General features: G+C 31.3%; 1 protein-coding gene and 1 long non-coding RNA gene across 5 annotated transcripts; both read right to left on the reverse strand.

Annotated features, from left to right (window-relative positions):
• On the reverse strand, positions 7-7,436 carry LOC105159944 (peptidyl-prolyl cis-trans isomerase CYP23). Of its 3 annotated transcripts, none has more exons than XM_011077178.2 (9): positions 7,262-7,436; positions 6,305-6,418; positions 6,082-6,206; positions 5,392-5,464; positions 5,187-5,276; positions 4,226-4,265; positions 3,808-3,890; positions 3,657-3,723; positions 7-146 (listed from the first exon to the last, which is right to left on the reverse strand). In XM_011077178.2, exons 1-8 carry the CDS (start codon positions 7,385-7,387, stop codon positions 3,703-3,705), a joined length of 672 nt encoding a protein of 223 aa, XP_011075480.1. In that variant the 5' UTR covers positions 7,388-7,436; the 3' UTR covers positions 7-146; positions 3,657-3,702. The 3 variants fall into 3 exon arrangements, with proteins under 3 accessions (XP_011075480.1, XP_011075479.1, XP_011075477.1); XM_011077177.2 differs by having other exon boundaries at positions 3,661-3,723; positions 6,082-6,230; XM_011077175.2 differs by having other exon boundaries at positions 6,082-6,230.
• LOC105159945 lies at positions 12,968-15,386 on the reverse strand. Of its 2 annotated transcripts, none has more exons than XR_847647.2 (4): positions 15,205-15,386; positions 13,708-13,838; positions 13,502-13,618; positions 12,968-13,385 (listed from the first exon to the last, which is right to left on the reverse strand). It is a non-coding gene; the product is annotated as an uncharacterized LOC105159945 (long non-coding RNA). The 2 variants fall into 2 exon arrangements; XR_847648.2 differs by having other exon boundaries at positions 13,708-13,869.

The raw sequence follows: 17,315 nt of genomic DNA on the forward strand, positions 1-17,315 counted from the left end.
CCACAAAACCCAACCACCACAGACACACACACACACACCTACACCTAAAACACACAATGGCAACTCAAAACCATATAGTCAGCTATATCATCTTCAACCATGTGGTGTGTTTCCCCTGCAGCGTCTGACGCAGAAACGTTTTCTGACTGCATAAATTCATGTGATCTTTTATTAAGAAAGAGAAGAATGGTGAATAGAAATTGCCCATATGGAACAACAAAGCGGAAACTACAGCAATCTCATTTTTCCAACCAAATTACGTTTACTTTCTTGAACTTCAAGTCCAAACGTTGATTGCTGCTTAATGTGCAAGGTACTCAAAAATTCTATTGCAGACATGACATTCATGTTATTATTCTTGTGATGATGCATAGTACAAGCAGACATTAATTATTCAACAGGAGAATACCAAGATTGGCGCCTTTGGTATTGATTTCCAATCATTATTATATTTTCCTAGAGGCCCATTTCAAAATAAACAATCCATAAGCCGTTTGGTCTACAGATGCATTTCTATGGTCCCAGACCTCTGCATTGAGCCCACAATTATACAGGAGGTAGATAACAAATTATGCCAGAGCAATCACTAGCAGCAAGGTCCTAGTGGTCTTTACATAAATAGGTGTCTGTAGAAGCATTAAGGTTGTAATAGGTCTTAGGTTTGGGTCTACATTTAACAAGATTGATACAAATCAGAGCAAGTTGCACAGCATTTTGCTGCATCTTTTGGGAACAAAGGATTGTGATACATAAACACATGTTTCAACATAATTAATTGATAACAAACAAATTATTTGAAAGGTATGTAAAAGAAATCAGTCGACAATAATATCACATCACCAATGAAAACATTTATCAGCACTGTGTATTTTGCTGAGGACTTGCCCCTGCTGAATCTACTTCTGATAATACCAAACTCAACCATCTTGCCAGTAGTTAATTAATGAATCTTAACTCAACAAGAATTTAAGAAAAAAATTAGGGTAAATTACATTTTGCCATCCGAACTATGCTTGTTTCTACACTTGCCATCAAAACTTTTTTTTGTACCAACTTACAATCTCAACTTTGCGAAATTTGCACTTTACCATATATGATCGTCTTTTGTTGATTCTTCTGCCAGAAAAACACCACATGCTATGCATATGTGAAAAATATCACATCATATAACCTTTAAGTATGACATGTGCACTGCATATGATTTTTTTTTTACAAACAAATTGGTTGAGAAATAGTTATAAATGGCAAAGTGCAAAATATCGTAAAGTTGAAATGGTAAATTGATATAAAAAAAAGTTTAGATGTCAGAGTGCAAAAACATTTATAGTTCGAATGGCAAAATATAATTAACCCAAAAAATTATTCCAGAGATTGATGGAAGTGCAATGTTTTTAAAAGCTTTTACATCCACTGACATGGAGGAAAAAGTGAGAAGTGAACAAGAAGCGTGCAGTGGGTTATGAGATCTTATAAGGCAATCAATTGAACAGTGAAATATCAGTTGCCATAACTTGTCTTTCTGAAATCCTCTGTTTCTTCTAGATATTGATATATGATTAGAAAGTATCATGTGCGATGCACGTGCAAGAACATATATTTGGAGGTAAATATTTAGTTCAGAATTTTTGTATATTTCTATATTGAATCACTAGTATACACAATTATGTTTTCAAACAAATTAATAATACTTGTTTTAATTAATGAGTATCATTTAATTGTATTATTTGTAATTTAGTTTCTAAATTTAATTGATACTATAAAATAAAATATTTAATCCTAGAATTAAAAATCTTCATTTCGTATTCACTAATTATTATATTTCATGATCCTATATTCAAACCAATTAATTTGAAAGTAAAAATAATAATACATAAAAAATCCAATATCAAAATAAAGTAATTAGTCAAAGTTCCTTTTTGGATTTCTTCATAAGAAATTACAACTTATTAAAATTGAATATTTTTTATTTGTAGGTTTTTTTATGTCTATTTTCTATTTTCTTTGAGTGTTGTTTTATTTATTTTTTTTATATTATCTCTATCGGTTATATTTTTTCTTTTCCTACTATATCTTCAATGTATTTTTTTTGAAAATTTATTTCCATTAAAGGACTTTAAATTAATTATTTATTAACTGTTGTTAATAAAAGTTTAATCTAATTGAACATATCCTAGTATCAGAATTTCTATCGTAGGGTCCTATAATTGTGCTAATTATATTTCACTATAAACTTTTAAATACTAAATCTTCAGTAACGTCTAACTGTAAAATATTATGTGCATAAAATGTTATTTTTTGCCTTTACATTTCAATATTTTATTTCATATTTTAGTTTGATTCTTTATCTTATTCTTATGAGTCTAATTGGTATTATCTATTTATTAATAGTTTGATTTTACAACTAAATTTTTTTTTTGTCGTATTTATTATTATTCTTATTTTATGCTATTAGTGTAAATAGTAATTTTCATAGACGTAACAATAATAATGAGCATATAAGATTATCTAATATTAAAAAAAATCAAATAGTAAGAGAACCACTGAATAATTGAACTTTATGAGAAATTTCAACTTAATTAAACTAGTGATTTTATTTGTAGATTTTTATTCTTAATACTTATTTTACTTTTCTAAATTTATACTAAAAAAATATATTTCTCCTTGGTTTATTTATTTATCAGATTTTTATTTCTGTTTTCAACATAATTCACTCCTTTTCTATTTATTATTTTCTTGTTACTAAGTTGATTCTCCAAATATGTTAGCTTACTTAATATGATAATTTGATTATACAATAGATATTTAGTTTATAATATGTTAGTATAAAGTTACTTTTTTCTTAGTTTGTAATATTAATTATACATCATTACAATTTCTCTTCTGTTATTTTTATAATCTTTTTGTTCCATAAATATTTTTATATATATTTAAAGTTTAGATTAGTTTAGAGCTATTAAGGCTACTAAATAGTTTCCTTTTTGATAGTTTTGTTCTTTATAACTAATTTTTTTTTAAAAGTGTACCTTAATAAGAGAAAAAATGTCTTTTCACAATAGGAACAACCACTTATGAGATTCACACTTTTACCATGATTTAACCTTATGCCTCTTTTAGAAGAATAGAGTTTGGCTACTGTGGGTTACATATTAAGCACAACGGTATAAAGAAAACGAGTTTCCATTAATATTCAGTTTGGAGTGCCATTCATGGTCATGCACTAGTGTTCATGTCATTTTAGGCTATAATAGCAGAGACATGTATACAAGAATCTGGCGACAGGCCAACAGAGAAATTCAGGGGAAAAACAGAGAAAATTTTATAATTTCACAACGGAGCCATGATTTCAAGATCCAAAAGTGTCACATTGAGAAATGGATAACCAAGTTTTGTTGCATGTCTTCCCATCATGTGCTGCATATGGGATTTTTCAGTCAAAGCTTCAACGTTAAGGTTTGCATGGACAAGTTCAGGTTCAGACATTGTAAGAAGGTAAAACCATCAAAAAGTGGAGATTGGTCAAACTTCTCGAGTTGTACACTGTTTCCATATAATTACTTTGTTTTTCCAAACATCAAATTGGGAGTAAAATGTGTATATCTACTACTTCTCCAAAAATTTAAACACAGCATAATATTCACACAGAAGAAGAAAATTACCTACTGCAAAGCAACGCGTTCATCTTGGCCTTAGGCTCTTGCTAGGTTACGGAAAACATTTCATTCTCTGCAATATCCATGGAGAAGTGTTTGTTTACGAGCAAACATTTGATTTTCTTGAGGACATGTATGACATACTGCAAGCTTTTACCTGTTTTTCAATTTCAACAGCAGATGCAGCAAGCCTCCTCTTCAATATCAACCGGTCTTCCTCACAAGTTTCCACTTCAGTATCTAAAGCAAATCAAACTTTATACTTTGAGTAATTGTATTTTCATAAAATTAACTAATAAACTACATAAAGTTTAAAGAATGATAAAGGCAGGTTTGACTAAATAATTATCTATTTGTAAAATTCTGATTAAGATTATTGATGAAACTGATTGAAGGAGAATTTAAACAAAACATATTAATTCAATGGTGAAAAAGACTAGTAGGATGGCTACAAACTGCAAAATCAAATAAGCAAACTACTTGGGTTGGAGGAGGGCAGGAAGAGCTAAAGGGAGTACAAGAATAAAAGAATGAGCGAAACAATATATCCATGGGTACTAAATGATTAGACTTACCATAATAGTATGTGGATAAAATAGTGATCCGCTCAGTTGGCTGGAAAAGGAAAGAGGGAAAACATTAGTTTTACGGACATAAAACATCACCAATGGGATCAATATTTGATCATTACAACTCAGCTATCGAAGTGATATTACTTGGCACTAAGACTGTCTTTTCTCTTCAGAACTTGCCACAAACTCGAGTGAGCACTTCTGGGAATAATTGAATGGAACATTTATAAAGAACAAGTAACATGGTCATAAGCTACTACAAAGAAGCATTTCAGACAGTAGCCTAAGCTGTTAATACAAGCATAATGCTAGAAAAGTCTAAACAAAGAGTATGTCTCTTTACAGTATGACTGAAAATCTATTCTTCAGTTGGTAGGCTGCTCAGAGAGGAGGCAGAACATATCTTGTACCGCTCTGACCTGGGGTTACAGGCCAAAACATTGAGGGCATAATGGGTGCTTTACTTGTAACCTGTCTCACTGCTATATTCCTTATATCATGTATTTAATATATAAAACAATACCAACAGGCTAGTTACATTAGGCAGGAAGTTACCAGTATCAAAACAAGAAATTGCAACATATGTTGCCTACTGGTACAAACTAGAGAAACTTTCCTATTTCCATTTCAATCAAGACATATATTATCTTAATCACAATAAAATGGCTATATATATATATATATATATATATATATATAAATGTTGTCACACACACAGGACAAGGAGAAGTTTCTCTATTTCCATTTCAATCAAGGCATATATTATCTTAATCACAATAAAATGGCTATATATATAATGTTGTCACACACACGCAGGACAAGGAAAAGTTTCTCTATTACCATTTCAATCAACGCATATATATTATCTTAATCACAATAAAATGGCTAAATATATATATATATATATATATATATGTTGTCACACACACACAGGACCCAAGATAATGATGATGATGAGATATACCATTACAAATATTCCTTCTGTCCGGGTAGGAACTTGCTCGAGTTTTCTCAATGTTTCATCACCCTTAGTGACTTTACCAAATATTGCATACTGAAATAGATCCCAGAAGAAACAGTTAATGTTTATGATACTTTGAACGAAACTACTTAAAAAGAAATCCAGAGAGAAATGGGTTCATGGCCATTGTAAACTTGTCCAGCATAACCTGGCCATCAAGGTGAGGGGCATCTCCAAGGAGTATTGAGAATGAGGACTGGGCACTGTCTGGGTCAGAATATCTGTAACGAAAAAGGGTAGACTTCACTAAATTGACATGCATACAAGTATATATATGTTTACATTATACTGGCAAGAGGAGGATAACAAACTGATAAATATAAAAGCATATTTGTCTTTTCAATTACTCCAGGAACATATTTTTCTGGTTCAACTGCTTAAAACTTCAGTCAAATGGTATTTATACATTGCATCCTAGCATTGTATCACATCTTATAAGACTTCTTGCTGAAGAAAATGATGGTGTAAAACAGATCGACTGCTAACTTCAGAATTCACTGTATTTCTGTAACAATAGCATGCATGCTTTTGAAATGATTGCACATCTAATGAGACAATGAATAAAACAAACCATACTGTAGATGGTTATAGTGTGAAGGTATACTGAGTGAACATGAAAAATTTACGCAAGTATGGCACCAGTTCTGCAACTAAACAATTCATATTCTATGAAGACTTCCAAAAATAGCAAACTGGTTTCTGCTCCTACATGAACTACGAGAGGAATTGAAAGAAAATCAAGTGGAAGTTCACAATAGTTATAGTATACTTAAACTTGGAAGAAAGAGGGTATGAAAATCCAATCAGCGGAATAAGTATCAGAGGAAAACAGTATTACCTTCCCATAGAAAGAATACCTCTGACGTGTTTGACGTCACTGAATTCACCAACAATAGTTTTCTCAGCTTCCAACCTCTGGACCTCATTCATTGGAGCAGTTCTTCCTCCAGTAACATCAGCCACCTGAGCAACAAACCCCTTATCTACCTGCAGAATCCACAAAAATTGTTCACCCACAATCACAACAAAAATCTTCACGTATTGTAGTTGACCATTGATACCCGGAAGAAATGGTTGGTGTTATAGCATCCCAACCGAACAAGCTTGAAAATGTGTGCAACGGTCTTTGGTGCAACGCTAGGATAGAAACCAAACTCAATGTCCCCATAATTTGTCTGCACTTCAAACAAACCATTCCATTCAGAAAAAAAATCTCATAAAACTAACACACATCACCTTTCTAATTCAATCACCAATCACCAGAGTCTCATGAAAAGTTTTTTTTTTTGTTATAAAACCCCACAACCCACATATAAAGATAAAAGAAAATTAGAATAAAAAGAAAAAAGAGGCAAGAATCAAGAACCAATGTACCACTACCACTTGAGAGAACAAGGAATCCACTTGAAGAATTGAGCTCTCTCACCTAAATTCTACATCCAAACTCCATGTTGGAAGTCAAAGTCCACCTTTTTTCTCCAATTTAAAGAGTGATAGTCAAGGCATCTCAACAGTCTCATTGGCACAGAAAATATTCAAATCCCAACAGTTCACAAGCATGAAATACACATCTTTACCCCCTTCCCCCCTCCGCTCATCCAAATTCCTACAAAATCACAACAAAAAATCGAACTAAGCACATCATTTGCTTCCAATTGGCTGTTGCCTTATAATTTCAGCATTTTTATCAGTTCATCAACCAGATAAATGGGTTAATAAAAATCACAAATCTTCTAATCCACAAAAGCCCTAGATTTTCCTAACAGAAAACCTCACAGTTTTACCCATACATGCATGGAAAATAGAACCAACAAAGTAATCAAATATTTAGTTACAAACAAGTCTACTCACAGTAAAGAACAAATCTTTCAACTTACCACATCCATTTCCACATGCCAATTCGTAATAACACGAATATCCCTGAATAAGTACAATCTTTACCCACAGAATTTCACAGATTTCTCACACCATCCCCCACCCACACACACACACACAAAAAGCAAGACAGACGATTGCACCTGAAAGACTACACGAGAGGATCCCAATTCAGGAACTGTAGCAATTGCACCACTGATAGCGCCGGAGAGAAAGCTCATGCATGCAATCGCAATGGCAATCGAGACCCTTTCACTACTGCACATCATTTGTTGACTTTCGCGCCTGATTGTTTTTCAGCGGTGTTAGTGTAGTCTGTAGTAGTGTTCTTCTCTCAATTAAGTACAATTTCTAGAGCACAAGGTACCACCGCTCACCTTCATCAACTTAATGGGTCGGGCCCAATTCCGCCCGGCCCATTCAAATACCGAAATAGGTGTGCATTTTTACCCCTAATTTTTCAAACATAATGCAAATATCATTATGTAATTTGTTGGGAAAAAGTAAATATATTATAATAATCATTATTAATTGACATAAATTCTTAATTTAAAATTATAAGACCTCTTGGCGTGATAGGATTACTTTAAAATCCCAATCCAGCCTAATGAGCTACAGTAGCGAGCGTCAGCTACTAATACCAGGCCAATTCAAAATAAAGTAAATGAAAAATTAAAGATGATTAAGAGAATATCCCAACTAATAACTCAAAGTAAAGGTGATCTACATAAATAAAAAGTATAATGCATTACATAGGAAACGTCTAAATTCAAAATAAAGTTTCATGTATGGAATTCTATCTCAAATTTTAAATTTATCGTATTTTATTTTAAAAAAAGTATAGTTTTAGATTCTCGAAGGTGCTTCTAGAGGGAGTATTTGCAAAAACTTCTGCTTTTAGATGGATGTTTTTTTGTTGAAAAAAATAGAAGTTGTAGCAGAATTAAAAGTTGGTAATATTTGTCGACAAAAAGTGAAAATCAGATTAAAGCTAAATGAGTAGTGTCGGGGGAAAAATACTTCTAAAATAAAGCTTAACTAATTAAAAAAGATTGTTTTTATCTCCATGTGTTAAAAGATGGTACTTTTGCTTAATATTTACACTTGTCTTTTGTAAATAATAAATTATTTTTTCTCGTAAATAATATATTTTATTTTATTAGTATATTTCATATTTAATTTATTAAAATATTGAATACTAATTAAAAAATTTGAACATTTAATTCAATAATGCTCCAACTAAGTAATATAATTATTGTTCATACATAATAAATAAACTTGCATTTGTCAAAAAACTGTATTTTTTATTAATTAATCATAGCAACTTAATTTATATTTTTTATCTGATCCTGCTCATTTACGTGCGATCTAGATTAACGATCACGACCTTATACTTGGAAGAAGTGGGAAAATTATGTTGTTAAAATACAATTTTGAACATGGAAGGAAGATCTTTATTAAGAGCAAGTAAAATCTTTCCTTTTGGGGGCAAGATTCTAAATGTCGCTTAGCAGGTCGCTGGTCGCGTTGGGTCATGGACATGATAGCCGAGTTCGAGTACTCGGATCCGACCCATATACCAACCCGGATAGGTGGCAGCAAATTATGAGGCTTAGTCATCGTAGGAACAGTCCAGAAGATGACACCCGTCCAGTGGTGGGACTCATGTAAGTCCTATAAATACTCCAAGCCACGGCAGAAGGAGGTATCTTCATTTCTCATTTTACTCGCAAACTTAGATTGCACCATTTTCCTTCGACCTCAAACTAACTTAAGCATGGACGAACCCGACTAACTTAACTCGTCTTGTTTTATCTTTAGATATATCATATTTAGAGAGGTGACGTAGTAAGATCGTGATCGTTAATAGATCGCACGTAAACGAGCCGGATCAGATTTTCTATGATATATAGATAATAACAGATAATATAGAAAATAAAATATAAAACTTCTAAAATATTAAATATGCGAGGACATGTATTTTATTAGTGATTAAATTATTCAAATTATTTGAAATATTTAAAATTAATTTTAGATGTATAATTTTAAAAATAAATTAAAAAGGGTAAATTTAAAGTAAGATTATTATAATGAAGGTAAAATAGTTAAAAAAATTGAATTTATTTATAAAAAAACTAAAGCAACTCGAAACATCCCGTATTGCTTCTAGCTTTAAACTTAAAAGTAATGTTTTTAACAGTTTCAAAATAAAAATTTATAATAAAAACACCTCAAAAATATTTTTTTGGAGCTGAAAATTAAAAATGCTCTTCAAAAACTCTCGTAAAAACTTTTTTAGTAGCTTCAAAAACAGAAATTGAATACTAAACACCTCAAAATTGTTATTTTGAAATTAAAAATTGAAATATTTTTAAAGCCCATTAGCCCATTTAGTCATTGGGCTTGTGGATGAATGTGTTCAGTTTTCAGACACCAAACCAACAACGTTTTTAGCAAACAACAATACGGCCTTAATCAATATTGTCAAAAAGCGTAATCTTTTTCCTTTTTTTTTTAATTTTCAAAATTGTAATCTGACTTTGTCAATTGATTGAACATTAGTGGAGATCTTGTGAGATATGTTTATTCTCAAATTTTGCATTTCAACATGTCTCATCATATCATCTAAGACTTTTGTAATACAAAATAGAATAAAAAAGAACGTGGGACATCACAATTATTATAAATAATACATAAATTAAAGTACATTTTATAGCTTATTTAAATAATTAACTTATAAATATATAATATATGTTTGATCGGGAGCAAAAGGTCGTTCATTTCAATAAGTCCAACTCGAAATCTTTGGGACTAGATTATTCCAGGACGCAGACCTGTAAAAAGCACATTATCACTTTGATATTTAAATTAGTAGACAATCATGAAAAAATAATTACAAAAATTTAAAAAAAAATAATGCATGGTAAAATAAAAGCAAAAATGATTGTGTAATAAGACTTCTTGTGTACGAGTGCTAGTTACCCTCCATAGTGAAATGATGAAGCATTATTTATAGCTGATTCTTCTAATTGTTGGGAAGAGTTCGTCTCCAACTGGGCTGGGAGGGGGAGGGGGGTTTACTCCTATCCTCAACTAAATTCCTTTTTTCCTTAGAAATCAGTCTTTTCGAATAGGTGTTTTTCCTCAATGATAGGATTGAACCTCTACAGATAAGGTTATCTCGCTTTCCCAGCAGATGGGTTGAATAGACTCTTACATTAGAGCTCTCTAGATCCCTGGACATCCTATCTGGTAGTAGGTAATTCTTTTGGCCGAGTTAGCTTAAGGTGGCTCTCGCCACCTGTCTGTCAAGCTCGCTGCAAGCAGGTTAGTTGCCACGCAAGTCGGCAACGCATTTAGGCCTGGGCTTGACTCCTTGGCGGAGTCGATCAAGAACCTTAGGCTTGCAATGGGCCGGTGAGCTTACTCCAGGGCTCCTTCCAGACCCAACTCCTAGGACGAGTTGATTGAAATCATTGAACTTGCAATGGGCTTTATGGGTATATAAATACATATTTTGCTAAATAACTTATAAGCATTCGACGTTCTTAAAAAATATATACAATTATTTTACTATAATTAATAAAACTAAAATCTTATGAGACATACATTCTTATTAAATAGTGTCAACGATCATGAGAGAAAGTCAATTTTTTAAGAGAAAAAATGACCAAAGAGCGTTTAGAAATCTACATCAAGATAAGCTGGTGGAAATGTACTTATATCAACTTTTAATATTCTTATAAACATTCAAACTTAATTTAGACATTTTCATGCTAACCAGAATTCGTATAATGCGCCAATAACCCTCAATCTTTCATATAGACCAAGAGGGTGTTTAGCGAAGCATATAAACTACTCAAAACATCTTATAAGATGTTAGAGAGCTTATAAGCCCCAATAAAGTATTTGGTAATTTTTTTCTAAAAGAGCTTATAAGATTTCAAAATAAGATGTTTTGGATCTTATAAGTTATTTAGAAAAAGTTGACCTTCCTAATTCTTTTTATAAGATCTTATAAGTTACATAAAATTATTTTACTATTTAATTTTTCTAACATTTGAAAAAGAGAAAATATTAATTATTTAATAATAAATTATTATAGTTAAATAAAAATAAGATTGGTATTGATATTATAATTATTGAAAAATATAAATTCAAAATATTATAAATTATACGACTAGAAATAATCATTGTATTAACAAAGAATATATCAATTATATATCTATATTAATATTCGACTAGTATGAATATACATATATATTATTTTTATTCAAAAGTTTAGGTATTAATTCTTCATTTTTTGTGTTATTATAACAAATTTATCTATTAAATTTTTATTTAGAATTAAACTAATGTATACTATTTATAAAAGCGTTTTAAGATTTTTTTTAAAGCAAAATATATCAAGAAATAACAATTTCTTTGATTCTAATGGTATCATGCCCATTTTAGTCATTTTACCGATAAAAGACCTTATTATGCCAAACACCCTAACACTTATAAGATGTTTTCACATCTTATAAGTTTTAAGGCGAAATTTCACTTTTAGTCCTGTAACTATAGTTGTGTTACACTATTCGTTCTTTATCTTTTGAATGAACACATTTAGTCCTATAATTTAGATATTTTTGACACATTTACAGTCCTATAACTATTGACAAGACAAATTTAGTCTTGTATGTGTTTTACTAAAAACATTTAGTCATGTATGTTTAAAAAGTGTGACACTTTTAGTCCTGCTGTTCCCGAAAAAAAAAAAGAAATGGTGGTCGGAAAAATAGTATAGTGAAACGCACACACAGCTCTGTGGGGTTTTCACCTACTTAATATTATTTCTTACAAGAAAAATACACACATCCTCAACATCCGAAACCCTAATTTTCTTCCAGAATTTTAAATTTCTACTCACAAACCCTAATTTTTCTCCCAAATTCCCCCCTAACTCTCTTATTGAAATCCCCTCCAATTCTATGTCCGAAAATGCACAAATTATGCAAGAATATTCAGATTGACATAATTTTATTGAGGTTTTTGTTTGATAATTGGTAAGCTTTCGAAAATATCCGAGAATTCTTCAAATGCTTTCTTCAATTGCAACTGTGGCATACCTGCTCAGTTAAGAACATCTTAGACAAATGATAATCCAGGACGGAGGTTTCACTCATGTGAAAGTTACGGGGCTAGCTAATGATTTTGTTTATATAATTTATGTTGGTGTTTATATCATTAAGTTTTTTTATTAAATTAAAATCTGCCAAATATTTTCTTTTCATGTAGTGAAACAATAGAGGATGCAACTTCTTTTGGTGGGAAGATCCCCTAATGTGTCCATGGTCAAAAGTCATAATTCCTGGATTGTTGCGAAAGAGTAATGTGAAAGATGTTGAGATCGTAGAATTGAAAAGAATGAACGATGATAAAGGTACTCAAATTGTTGAATTGTATCAGAAAATGAAAGTTAAAGATGCTATTATTTGTCGATTGGAGAAGGAACACAGACGTCAAGAAGGTGTAATTGCTAAGTTGGAGAGGAAGAACAATGTAGTTTGGATGATGTTAACAATATCTTGTTAACTTTTATATAGATTATAGTGGCATGAGGAAGAACATTGTAATTTTTTTGAGAATGATCCTATATGGATATATCATGGTTGTAAAACTTATAGAACTTGATGTACCTGTAATGTATCACTTGTTCCATGCAGGAACAATTTATGTTAAATTGATCAAGCATCATTCAACAATTCCTTCAAAGTATTGGAACAATACAAAAGTTGTCCAAAGTGCTAGTCAATCCAATTTGTTCAAAAAATTGATCAATTCGTTAAAAGTGCAAGCCAATACAATTCGTTCAAAAATTAAACAATTCATTCAAAGTGCTAGTCAATACAATTTGTTCAAAAAATTGATCAACAAAGTGCTAGTCATATCATGTGTTCACCAAAAACAGACAAAATACTGATCAACTTTACAAGTGCCAAAAACAAACATTTTGTCATGCTACATCTAACTAATGAAGCAATCCTTTTTGCTTCCAACCTTCTTCTGTTTTCAATTTCCACCACTTTTCAACACATCTTTTAGATTTGATAGTCATATATTTATTTCCTCCTTTCATTAGCACTTTTGGTCTTGCAGTTGTGCCGGACTCCTGACTTAGAGGTAGTTGTTCGCTAAAATTTGTTGTTATTGGATGTTTGCCCCTGTCTTTTGAGCCTCGTGGTACCTTTAATCCTGATAGTCTTGGTAATAGTTGCTTATGTGCTGGTGAATTTGGCAAATTTGGTGTCATTGTTGTTTAGGATATAAAAACAAACAAATTGGTTGAGATAATAGATTATTTGCATTAGAAACAGATTAATTATGCAAATTATTTGTACCTCTAGTTCAGCTTCAGCAACTAACTCCAATTCAGCTTCAATAACGGATCCTCCATTTTCAGCTTCAGCAACCGATCCTCCAGTGGCTTGTTGTGGCTGTGTCTTCTTCCTTTTGACCTATTTAGAAGCAAGGTCTATAATTAATTTGGAGGCTAATAACATACTGAAAATAACAGACTGTATATAAAGAAAAATGAAGTGCTCACAGTCATTTTTTTTTTTGCAGCATTTGGTTGATTTGTAGCCTGGTCTGTAACCCCAGCTTTTGCATCCACCACCCACTACATAACAACAACATATGCAATTGCATAGAGGTTGTTATTGGGGTCCACACCCACTGCAGTCAACATAATCCCACACTGAGGTCCCTTTAGGTGACAGCCATCCACTCCTATTAGTGGTCTAAAGCTAGCTAAAAACCCATCTTTCAAAACTTTAAAGCAAATGTACATTTTTTTCGAATTTTCTACCACCAGCCCCATCATCAACTGTGCCTACTAATATAGTTGATCCAGGATTTGACCTTCTTAATTCCTCAGCATAGTCCAATAATTTTGAATATTATTCATTTGCAGAACCATCAATCTTTTTCAATGCTTTCTTTTTTGCTCTATAGGCTTGTGTTTTAGACACTTGACATCTGATATCTCTCACATCATTTTTGAAACCTTTCACATTCCTTTTAGGATTACATCTAAAGTGTTCTTCATGTTTCTTTGGAAGTTGGGTGGTGTTAATATTTTTATTTTTCACATGATACTCTCTTATAACAAAAGAACACTCATTTCCCTTCTTTAAAGCATGTATTCTCCAGCCACAATCTTCAGCAACACATTTGGCAATGAAAACAGAGTTATGTTCTTTATCAGAGCTTTCTTGTTCATAATCAGAGCCTAAAACTGATTCCGAGTCATCCTCACTACCCAATAAGTCAATCTTCCCCCATATCACTCCCTCTCAATATCAACTCTTGTATCATTCTCAATTAAGTTAATATCCTCATCCTCAATCCCTGATACATGATTGTCAGACTCACAGCCTATGAATTCATCAAAATTTTCAAGTTATTGTCACCTATTCCTCAGAAACTACAACTGCCCCTTTCCCTTTCCCATCCACAGGTTCAACTTTACTACCACTCCCAGTCACCTGTACATATATATTGATTTCCTTGCTCAGTTCATCTTGAATACACATGCTAACCAACTCATCTACAGATTCTATTAATTTGAAACCATTATCATCCAACCTAAAATACTCTTTGTTTCGCAACAACTCTACTTCATGAATCAACTCATCTAAGCAACTGAGGCAAATGTAATTTATATTAATATAATCAAATATGGTCACATCTCCTCCAATATATTTTGGAGAAGGCACATTGCAGAATTCACCCTCATGGTGAAACTTAACAGTGACAATAAGGCACATTATATTTTGTTCATGAAAGGAAAAAAAAACTTAGCACTAATCTACAGTAAACAATTACCATATTCTAATTTGCTTACCATTGGGATTATTAAACATAAATAAAATAACAACAAGATGACAAAAAATCATTAACTAATCATGCACTCCATTCATAAAATAATGCAAAAAAGTACATAAACACACATTAATCAACATCTTTTATTCAAAAATTCAGAGGCTTTGCATTTTTTATCAAGGCTTTGCAAAAGAGATTTTTATTAAAAAATACTCACCGTATTCAGGTCTGGACCATGCGTTTTTATCTCTACTTCGCAATCTCAAGCTTTCTAATTTACTAAGTCTGGAATCTTTTTTGTGTTTTTGTTCGTAATGTTTGGGGGATTTGGGAAATTAGAGCGCGGTTTAGGGACAATGTAAGGGAGAAATTAGGGCAGGCTTTAATTGGGGGTTTGGGGGAAATGAATATCTGATTGTGTTTTCATTTTTTATTAAGTAACATGTGAAAACACGCGCAGTTCCTCCCGTTACATATCTCACTCGCCGACACAATAGGACTCAAAGTGTTACACTTCTTAAACATAATGACTAAATATGTTTTAGTAAAATACATACATGACTAAATTTATTTAATCAATATTTACAGGACTAAATGTATCAAAAATATCTAAATTACAGGATTAAATGTGAGTTTATTCAAAAGATAAAGGACGAATAGTGTAACACACCTATAGTCACTGGACTAAAAGTGAAATTTTGCTTAATTTAAACATCTTATTTTATTCAAACACTTTAAAAAATTATTTTTAAAATAAGATCCAACATCATATAAACTCCTCAAACCACAAATTAAACCAAAAATTGAATAAATAGGATGAAAACTTATGATTATTTGCAGTTATAGAATAATTAATGTTACATATATAAAGCCATAAACAATAAGGTAAAAACCCTACATCATCTCCAATAATTCTTACATCTATAGTAAAGAGCTGCCTAATCATCCATATTGCACGACACTGTGTTATAGTCCACTATTGCCCTAACATTTCAATTAAACTACCTTATTGTACTTGTATTAATTACGCATTAATTTGAAAAAAATATAAATAAATCATTTTCATCCATGACAAAATAGTAAGAAATTAAAATTTTCAAAATAACAGTGAATGCTCGCCTGACCGATAATTATTCGAACAGACACAAATAGCGAAGTGCATGCGCAAATAATTAATAAATTAATTAATTAATTTGTTCCATTATAATTAATGCTCCACTCTACTTTAAACTTCCCTTTTAGAGAAGGAGGACCATCATAAATTCAAGTACATAACTATCTAATACAAAAATTATGGAAAAATGATTTTAGTTAGTCCTTTAAGTTTTGCGTGCTATTAATTTTAATCTTTTACATTTATTCGTTTTAATTTTAGTTCGGTAACTTTTATAATTGCTTAATTTTAGTCTTTTAACCTAATTTAGAATAATTTTATCCCTATACAGCTTTTCAAGGGTAATTTTAGTCGGTATATCTATTCATTTTACATTTTGTAGCTAATGCTCGCCTAAAATAGTATACGAGTCTAGATTTATTTAAAAAATATTTGTTTATATTAAACCTATTATTTATTGCATGTCAAAGACATCTTTTAATGATCAAATTATCTTCATACGTCTTCACACGTTAATATATGTGAGGAGGTATATCTTCATCGTTATAAGGATAGTTGAGTTCGAAAAAAATTGTTTCACTTGCAATAAGTCAATCGAGGGTAAATATTAATTTTCATTTAATTGTTTTTTGTTAAATGTCAGCAAATTCAATGAATTTTGATCAATGAGGGGACTTATTTGTTAGACAAAAGCAAACCTTAGAGGTACGAGATATAATTTTCCAAACCATAAGGGATCTACGTGTAATTAAACCAAATATCAGGGGTGGGGAGTGTAATTATCCCTAATAATAATAATAATAATAATTATTATTATTATATTATTATTATTATTTTTATGATATTGATGTAGTCAGGCATCCCTCATTAGTTGCAGACGAGGAACATGAGTGGCTTATAAGTTCCAAGACCTTCCTCTGTTAGCGAGGCGCCTTTTCAAAACAAATTCGTGAGGCTCATATAAAACGAGAGCGGAGAATTCCTTAAACAATGGGACACCAATCGAATTACAAACCATTTATACAAACCGTATAAGAAATTATTACTTCATTAATAATCCACCTCGAATTTTGGGTTCCTATAGATATTTATGTTTTTTTAGATTGGATTTATTACCGCTACATCATTTAATATATTTAAATTCAAATATTAATTCAATACATCGATATGTTTAAATTAAGTAATATATTCAAACTAAAGAAAAAAATAAAACA

This window comes from Sesamum indicum, linkage group LG4, assembly GCF_000512975.1.
Source record: "Sesamum indicum cultivar Zhongzhi No. 13 linkage group LG4, S_indicum_v1.0, whole genome shotgun sequence".
In the NCBI taxonomy this organism is placed as follows: domain Eukaryota; kingdom Viridiplantae; phylum Streptophyta; class Magnoliopsida; order Lamiales; family Pedaliaceae; genus Sesamum; species Sesamum indicum.